The sequence below is a fragment of the Cajanus cajan genome, chromosome 11, assembly GCF_000230855.2.
Source record: "Cajanus cajan strain Asha chromosome 11, NIPB_CcT2T_4, whole genome shotgun sequence".
Lineage (NCBI taxonomy): Eukaryota > Viridiplantae > Streptophyta > Magnoliopsida > Fabales > Fabaceae > Cajanus > Cajanus cajan.
Window position 1 is genome coordinate 29,975,960 of NC_138527.1, and position 9,601 is coordinate 29,985,560.

Below are 9,601 nucleotides of genomic sequence, written 5' to 3' on the forward strand. Positions count from 1 at the left end.
ATTTAATTTTTTTAAGGAACAAACAATGATATTTAGTTAAATGTTTTACACAATATTTGCACCGTTTTTGTTATAATTGTTTTTTTTGTGTTATCTTTCTTTTTTCTTGCAAAACACCTCATTCTCACTCGACCAAAATATAAACTTGTGTATATTTTAAACAAGATTTCAATACCTTAAAAGGAAGGAATTGATCATCCATTTATTTTTTCCTTTTCGTTTTCGTTTTATCTTTCACATATACGGAATTAGCAACAATACATTGGACAAAGTCACAAACTAAAAAATCTCCTTTTATATATATAATTCAAAAATAATAACAATGAACACAAAGACAATAATTCTTCCTCTTTGTGCCTTTCTCAAGTTTCCAAACCCTAAACCAATGAAAAACGTGGAAACCTTTCACTTCTATCATTTTGGCATGGTGTGACCATTATTAGAGATTTAGATTTACGTAGTTCATCTCCTAACTGGGGAAGGTGCTGAAAATCATAGTGGAATTGGCCAAACATCTTTCTCACCATAAATCAATTGCAATTTGCATAGTGGAAGGTGACCATTGAGCACCCTTTCAAATCAAATACGTCAATGTGTTGATTCTCAAAGAAAGGAAGATAATGCAGAACCATATAGAATGAAAATGATAGAGAACAAAGATATAGGACGATAGAAACATTATTTTTCTTGCTTCAAGCTTACGAGTTAGGATAAGAGATAAACTTTATGTTTTGATGAGCTTTTTCCAAAGTCCTACGTGTAACGCTACCTGTTTTGATTCACTTCATTCTTTTCATTTTTAACCCTTTTTGGGTGCCAATCCTTTTGCTTTACTCTAAATTAAACGATTGTGTTACCCGCACTTTATGTTTATCAATTTTTACATGTACTTCCTTACCTTTCCTTCACCCCACCTATTTTAGTAACATGTGAAAATTGAAAGAGAAAAATAATGTGTGAAAAAGAAGAAGAAAGTAGCAAATTAAAAGTTAACGGTGAAAATTAAAATAAAATAAAATAAAAATGACAATATTTTATAGTTTTTTAAAAAATAAAGGAGGTGCACTTATAAAAAGGCTCATGATATATACACCTCCTTTATTTTTTAAGTACACCTCCTTTATTTTTTTTAAATTATAAAATATTGTAGTTTTTTTTTTAATTTTCTAATTTTACATCTTCAATTTTCAATTTGCTACTTTCTTCTTCTTTTTCACACACTTTTTTTTCTCTTTTAGTTTTCACATGCTACCAAAATAGGTAGGGTGAAGGAAAGGTAAGGGGGTGCATGTAAAAAATGAAGAAAAAAAAAAAGAAAATGTGTGAAAAAAAAGGTACTAAATTAAATATTGTAGATGTAAAATTAAAAAATTAAAAATTAAAAATATTTTAAATTTTTAGTTTTCTTTTAAAAAAGGAGGTATACTTATAAAAAAAAAGGAGGTATATATATCATGAACCTAGAGAATATAGGATGCTTTTGATGTGTGAGTGTATTGGATTGGGATTAGGGATGGCAACGGGGCGGGGCGGGTACGGGTTTTATGATACCCGTCCCCGTCCCCGTGAGTCAAATCCATCCCCGTCCCCGTCCCCGTCCCCGTACCCGTCGGGTATGTGGTTTTCATCCTCATCCCCGTCCCCGTCGGGTATTGGGTATACCCGTACCCGTACCTGTACCCGTCAATTTTTTTATTTTTTATTTTTTGTAAAAAAAATATATTTTTAAAATTTTTTTTATTATATTATAATTATAATTAAGTTATTTTTCTCTCTCATATTATAATAAATAATCACACATAAAAAAATATTAAATTTTTTTAATATAATTAAATTAAAAGTGAGTATTAAATTAAAAATAGAAACGGGGACGGGTACGTGTACGGGTACGAGGCGGGTAAGTACATACCCGTACCCGTACCCGTACCCGATTTAATATATCGGGTTTTACCCGTACCCGTACCCGTACCCGGTCAAACCGGATATTCCCCGTCAAAGTCGGGACGGATTCGGGTATTACCCCGCGGGTACGAGTATATTTGCCATCCTAATTGGGATCAGCCCCTATCGAATTGGAATTTTAGCCCAATTATTGTGGGCTGTGATATTCACACATCGCCGATCTTCTCACTTCCCATATCCTTTTTATATATTTTTTTACAAAAGTATTTTTAACAAAAATAAGTTTTCGTTCTGTTCATATTTTACCAATAATAATAAATGGAAGTTGATTTTTGTTTTTGAAAAAATTAACTCAACAAAAACAAGTTTCCATTTTGTTAATTTTCTTTTATAAACTAGTCTACACCCAACATCCCAACAATCTTCACACTGGTACCAGCCATAATTTTAGCATGTTAGATTTTTACTCCTAATACTTCCAACACATACCTTTACAAAATACTGTGATCTCTAATTAATCCCCCAAATTGAGTTCTACCCAAATTAGTAAGAACACTACCATTTTTTTCGGTATATATATATAATAAATAAATAAATAAAAAAAAGTTGCCTCCATCACTACCATTAACGCGTTTTTTTTTTTTTTTTTTGTATATATAAAAGAAAGAAGACACTTGTGCAACTAATAGTAACGAGTTCAGAGTGACGTTTAACCTGTAAAAGATTATGAATCTAACCTGCCCACTGTAACAAGTCTAAGACGTTGTCCAATATATGTCATGATGAGTCAAACATAAAGTCGGAATGCTCGTGGACAACATTTAAGAAGTGGGTGATCATTTATAATAAATTCTATTAGTCAATAAAATATTTAATTTTCTCGTTCATGTAAAAAAAAAAAATCTTCTCACTTAAAATATGTTTGTCAGTGAAGATGGAAGTGGAAGAAAGTAAAGAGAACAGGTGAGAAGACAAATAAGTAGTAAAATATTGAAATTATTTGATAAAAAAAAAATTAGATGAAATACCTATCTTCAATCAGTGAGGTTGAGATACTTGGTGCCTCTATTAAAAATAAAATAAAAATAAAAATTAAGTAATAAAAATATATTAATTTAATTAATATTATGATTAGTCATAGTTTCGAGTTTTTAAATTTGATAAAAAATATATATTATTTTTTTCTAATTTCTTAAAACAAAAAGATATAATAATCAATAAAATGTGAAAATTAATGTGATTACTAAAAAGAATATTCTTTTTATATATTAGTATAAATAACCGACACTTCCCTTCATGCAAATTATTGATATCAATTGAAATGTAGATATGCTCTCTTTATCATTTCGTGTATATATTTATAATAAGAAAATTATTCATGTGTTTTGCTCATCTAACAAACCCTAAACTCATAATAATTAGAAAAGATATAGTATTTTAGTATGAAATATAATTTCATTTTTAAGTTTCATATATTTTAAGAATTTTTTGTATATTATTATTTAAATTTTAAATTAAAATATTATATATAATTTATTATCTCTCAAGACATAATTAGTTGTTTATTTATTCTTATTAACTAAGATTTGGAGTTAAATTAATTTTTTCTTCTTTTTACATCCTACTAATTAGACTTGTGCTAAAAATAAAATAAATAATCTATAATTTTATTGAAAACTTTAAAAATAAATTGATGGTTGACTCAGACCTTATACAAAGTTATACATTACTCTAATCTGAACGATTTCATTACCAAAATGAAAAATATTTAAAATATACTTAATAAAAAAATAGTCAATTTGCCATATTTCGATGAAAATTAGATTGAATTTCAATTTTCCGTACTGTCTTCTATTAAAATCGATCTTTAGCCTAGTACTAAATAAGTAAATATAATTTAGTTGTCAAGTTCATTAGAATATCATCTATTTGTTTTTATATATCATTTAAATTAAATTATAGTTATTAGATTTAATTATCCTTTTAATTTCTATAACTTCATAAGTTTTACCTTTTAATTTCTATAATTAAAATATTTTATTTTAATTTCTATAATTAAAATATTTTATTTTAATTTCTATTTATACAATTTTTATTTATTTTCGCTACTTGTCATCTTTTGCTATAGAAATTAAAAGTAATATTTATAAAACTAAAAAAAATAAAAATAAACAAAATAATGTATAAGAATTAAAATGAAATATTTTTAATTATAGAGACTAAAAAAGTTAAAAAAGAAAAAAATTATAAGTGCTAAAAAATAATTAAACCTGCTTAATATATACATATATGATTTTTAAAAATGGAGTCAATTTCGACAAAAATAAGATATGATTTAAGTATTTCATCTGTTGTAAATTGGATCTTGAGCCTGCTCCATCTTTGACGGAAGTGTAGAATATAAAAAGTTAAAGACGCCCCCAACCCAACTCCTTAGTGCTGCTAAGTGCTTACCCATTCTATACGTCAATTATGGCAGAAGCCAACTCTTCTCAAGAGCACATCATCTTTTCCCCTCTTAATGAGGTCGGCAAAGACGTACTATTATATGATAAAATACATACCAACACAACTCTACGCCTGCATCACATTTTTTCTCTTAAGCTACACGCCATTAAAACCCCTGCTCCTATATTACATCCGAATCCACACGCTGCTCAATGCGGACAATTTCTAAATAATAATTTACTAATAATGCCTTTAAAGTAAACAACTCTCCTGCACTGCAACCTGGACCAACAACAACAAGCAAGAAGATTGACTTCCGCCAATTCATCTACAAATTGGTGATCCGTGAGTCTCTCATTCTTGCTGCAATAAAATAGCCATTGAGAAATGCTGTCTTCACTACACGGATGACCTGATGAAGTGCAAGGAAAACAATATTATAAGTTATCTCTTACATATAAAATTAACATAACTTCAGATGTTTTAGCGGATTGTTAGGGATGGATGCAGATAATGATGAATACTGACATTAATATCCAGTTTAGGCTGCCTTAAACCACGATGGTGATTTTCTAATGTTATAAAAGGATCATTATGAGCCCAGCACAAATAGCAGGCGTCTAACTTATTCATAATAGGTTATTACTGTAATTGTATATGTACTAATTCAGGTAGTAATACAAATTGCAACTTTCTAAATCCACAATTACCATTGTGAAATTACAGAAAATATGATTTACCAGTTGCAACATGGCACTTAAAATGACTTAACCAAAGTCAACAGGTTATAGACTGCACATAATTGAAATAAAAGGAGCAAAAAATATTACGATTGCGGACAAGAATATTGTTTTCTAAAAGTATAATTTAACTTAATACTAAAATCAAATACTGTATATAGTTACCTGACTTTCTGGTTCCTCAGTCCTTCCCTAGCTGGTTGAATGGCATCATATACGCCGGCGTTTTCACTTTGTCCTCTCGCTGCGTCTTGGACCATGTTTTTAGACATTTTATACGTATGATGGCCTAAATTCCCTTTCATATCGCTTTGAACTTCTGCCAATGGGTTCATAAAATATCCACCCTTACCATGCTGCAATCTATTGTTATTTGAAGTTAATATTTCTTTGCTTCCATCTTTATCGGTTGCATTATGCATAGCATTTATTGATGCTGTGCTTCCTAAAGGGAGCCTTGACGTGGAATACCGACCTTCTGTCTTCTTCCAGAATTTAGAACTCAAAAAGTCACTACCGGGTAGCTTGCAACATGTGTCACCTGTGGCATCAGTATTGGAAATTCTGCCACTTGAAACTGCCAAATCATATGATATTTCATCCAGGGCCATCTCTAGGCCATGTACACGTGACTCCAGACAATTCATACCACTTTGGGAGCTTCCAATAAATCTCTATATATTCAAATAAAGACAAAGACATGAGTCAAAAATATATATATTTATTATTTAGAAAGAAAAAAAATATTACTAGAAATGTCTTTCAGATAAGCTTTTTAAGCAAGGTGATGGGGTATTACAATTTACTAAGGACAGCTTAAATACAAAGGGAGAAGGTAATTTAAAATTTAAAGAAGTGCAGGAGAAGGGGATTGAAATGGTGGTAGAGGACTAAATCAGAATTACGATCACCAAAGTTAAGATAAAGTATAGGATGGGAGAACATTAGAGATGAGATATATGTTTCATTCCCAATAGTCATAATTGTGGCTTCAAACAACTAAACAGTGCCTTATTCATTATACACGTGTCATAAGGGAGGATAAAACTCAATAACAGTAAACCTAAAACAGGAATATTGACAACAGGACTATTAGTATTTCAGCCAAACAAAGAAAGCGATTATTAGCTAAAAGGATGCGGCAATCCACTTCGCATTTTCTGTTAATATATGAAGTTTGTTGATACTACAAATTTACTAGTTCAAGAAGGAAAATCTGAAACAGAAAGTAAAAAAGAAAAAGAAAGGAACAGGAATTCAATTTATCAAACATGACAGATTTAATAGAGTAAATGAAGAATAATTCAAAAGGCAAATATAAAAATGTCATATAGATAGAAATAGCACTGGCCTAAATAAGTTGGATTTAATAGAGTATAAGGAATATGGAGGCACAATAGTACACCTGGAGGAGGTCTAACAGATTTGATTGTTGGTTTTCAATTTGAATAAGTTGTTCACGGATCAAAGAGAAGTCCTCAACATCTTGTGGGCTCTCACAAATCTCATTTGCATCGTTGGCTAAAACATCTGCGTCAACATCATCATCAGCAGCATAATATGGAACCACACGAGATTTGGAACCACCTAATCTTCTCACTTTTTCATCAGTGGTCTTGCTAAAGAGAACACGCTTTATCTCTGCCCTTGAATTTACCCCATTTTGATGTTGGGTTGACTTAGAAACTTTGAAATCACACCTTTTAATATCATCGTCCATAGACATGTTTGAGTGGGAGAACCTTGAAAATGGAATTTCGAGTTTCTCATCTGAGAATTTCTCATGATCCTGCTGATGCAATGTCCCCATTCTCGAATTCTTCTCATTACTCTTCAGAGAACTCTCTCTTTTTATGGAGGACATGAACGAAACCACAGATGGAGGGGACCTGTTGGCGGGGACTGTTTTAGACGACTTAGAGCCAACACTAGGTGAACTCTTAGTAACACTCCGGCTGTTACTGTCATCTGTGCCTGCATGAAGCCAAGAAAATAAAGAATGATGAGGATTACTTTGGCAGCATTATTCCTTAAAATCATTAAAAATATAGAGAATATATATATATATATATATATATATATATATATATACAAAGAAAAAAGACGGAAGAGATCTCAACTTCTATGTCTGAAATGGAAATTTTTTTGTTCAGTTTGGTGTTTTAAAATGGTGGGGGGGAATCACTGGTAAGCGTGAATTTACTAGCCAAACGTGTGTATCCAACACAGTTACAAACACACACACTCTCTTCAACTCAATTCTCATCACTATTTTGAAAGTAACTTCATTGCGAACTTAACAAGCCTTACCAACAGAAGCACATTCAGACTTGATCGAAGCATGAGCGTCCTCAGTTACCTCCTTCCACTTCTCCAAAGCACGATTCATAGTCTCCCGAACTACTTTGATCTATGACAATCAAAACAACAGTGTCACTCACTCAAATCAATTCAACGTTCAACCAACATTATTATCATTTCTATTTTTTACTTCTTTCCAATTTCACTACCTTCACAAGTGTATAATATAATTATAATCAAAGAAAACTAAATTTAGTAATTTATATTTATTTATATTTACCTTATCGAACTTCCGATTCTGCAATGAATCCAAACACAAAACCTTATGCTGCGACACTAAATCTCTTTCCACCGAAGCCACCTTCGTCAGCGCCTCCGCCGAGGCCTTCCTCACCGTCCAATCCTCGCTGCCGAGGAACTCCACGAGGCACGGCACGAGCCAGTTCATCGCGCCGCGGCTCGACGCGCCGCCGGCGGCGACCACGCTTCCGATCAGCACCAGCAGCGCCGCGCGCGCCCTGCACGCGTCGCTCTTCACGAGCTTCCCGAGCCGCGGCAGCGCGCTGCGACGGAGCGCCTCCGCGTCGGGGTCCGGCGCCGCCTCGACCGCCGCCGCGAGGCACAGCGCAGCGCCGATCTGCGCGTTGGCGTCCTGCTCCTGCGCCAGCGCGTCCAAGAGCGGCCGCAGGAACGCGGCGGAGAACGGCGGCCGCGTGATCCGCGAGGACATGGCCGCGACGGCTTCGACGCAGGCGGATCGCACGGCGGAGTCGGGGTCGCGGAGGCGGCGGAGCACGGTGGCCACCATTTTGGAAACGAACGGGGAAAGAGCGTCGCCGTGGAAGCGCGAGAGAATGTTCAGAAGGTGAACGCATTGTTTCCGAACCGGAGATTTGGATGAGGAGTCGGTGTTGTGAATGCAAGAGAGGAAAGAGGAGAAAGAGTCATGGCTTAGGGTTCGCGCGATGGATTCGAGTTCCGCGGAAGCTCCGGCGAGCGTGTCGCGGTCGGAGAGTTTGTTGAGGCACGTGATGACTCGCTGACGGAGGTTCTGAGTGGACTCGGTGCCGGCGAGTTGGAGCGGGCCGCCGAGCGAGTGTCGCCGGGAAGACATTGTCGCTTTCTTTCGTTGGGTGGCTATGGTCAGTGAGTGGGCATTCGAGAATGGCGGAGAAAGAGCGAGTAACCGCTAAAACGGTGCGTTTAGAGTGATTTTGGCGGCAGTGTTTGGAAGAGGTTTGAGAAGCAAGTTTTGGTTATCGTTGGGATTTATATATGATATTGACGCTGTTGAAGCTGTGCGGTGCGCGTGGATGCATTGGACTTCAGACTTGGATGATTCATGTTTTATTTTACTTTTTTGGGTTTTTCCCGAGTTATCTCTAACAATGTATAAAAAGATGTAAGCCTCTTTTCCGATTGATTTTAAGGTCAGACATGAGATATGTCTATAATTTTTATAATTTTAATCTATTACATCATTTTTTTATAAAATTATAAACTATTTTTTTTTTACAGCAAAATTATAAACTACGCTGTTTTACTATCTGATCTTACATTGCAGTTATTCGTTATTATTTGCAAACATTAGTTTCATATGTTCAATTTAGGAATAAAATCGAATAAATATCAATTTATTTTCTATCTATATAATTTAACAATATATTATAATCTGAATTTTAAATGAAAGGTTTTTGTTTTAATTTCAAATATTTGTAGTCTAAAATAACTGTACACCTCTATTAAAAAAATATCATTTAATAATAATAAAAAATAAGTATTAAAGTCTTTTCATAAATATTATTTTACTTAATAGAAACCAAATTATATATTATTATAAGTTTGCACTAAAATTATATGTGGTATATTACATTAACATTTCATATGATTATACATAATTATTAAAGTTGGTTTAATAATGAATTGAAATAATATGTACATAATTTTAAATTTAAACTTTAATATTGTCATTATAATTTATATAAATAAAAAATTATAGATTAGAATATATATAGATTATCATATTGAAATCTTGAGACTAGCTATCCCATCTTTTAAAGTGTTTCTAACGTAATGAAATTGACGATGGATACTTCAAGGACGAACAAAAAAAAATAAAAATCATATTGATTAAATTGTTCATTACTATAACGTATCATAATTAGAAAAGTTGATAATTAAGTTTTGTAATAAAATACAGTTATAATCAA

At 33.1% G+C, this 9,601-nt stretch overlaps 1 protein-coding gene across 1 annotated transcript; it reads right to left on the reverse strand.

The window, feature by feature from the left end:
- Positions 1–4,214: 4,214 nt before the first annotated feature.
- On the reverse strand, positions 4,215–8,760 carry LOC109801391 (TORTIFOLIA1-like protein 4). Its single transcript, XM_020362446.3, has 5 exons — positions 7,672–8,760; positions 7,401–7,500; positions 6,496–7,064; positions 5,256–5,764; positions 4,215–4,762 (listed from the first exon to the last, which is right to left on the reverse strand). Exons 1-5 carry the CDS (start codon positions 8,503–8,505, stop codon positions 4,750–4,752), a joined length of 2,025 nt encoding a protein of 674 aa, XP_020218035.2. The 5' UTR covers positions 8,506–8,760; the 3' UTR covers positions 4,215–4,749.
- Positions 8,761–9,601: the final 841 nt, after the last annotated feature.

Bases quoted from the DNA above. Each gene is read 5' to 3' on its own strand.
- LOC109801391 (XM_020362446.3), bottom strand. From the start codon at position 8,505: ATGTCTTCCCGGCGACACTCGCTCGGCGGCCCGCTCCAACTCGCCGGC. The intron at 7,065-7,400 runs GTAAGGCTTGTT...GGCTTCATGCAG, and splicing joins GTCTGAATGTGCTTCTGTTG to GCACAGATGACAGTAACAGC. The intron at 5,765-6,495 runs GTGTACTATTGT...TTGAATATATAG, and splicing joins ATCTGTTAGACCTCCTCCAG to AGATTTATTGGAAGCTCCCA.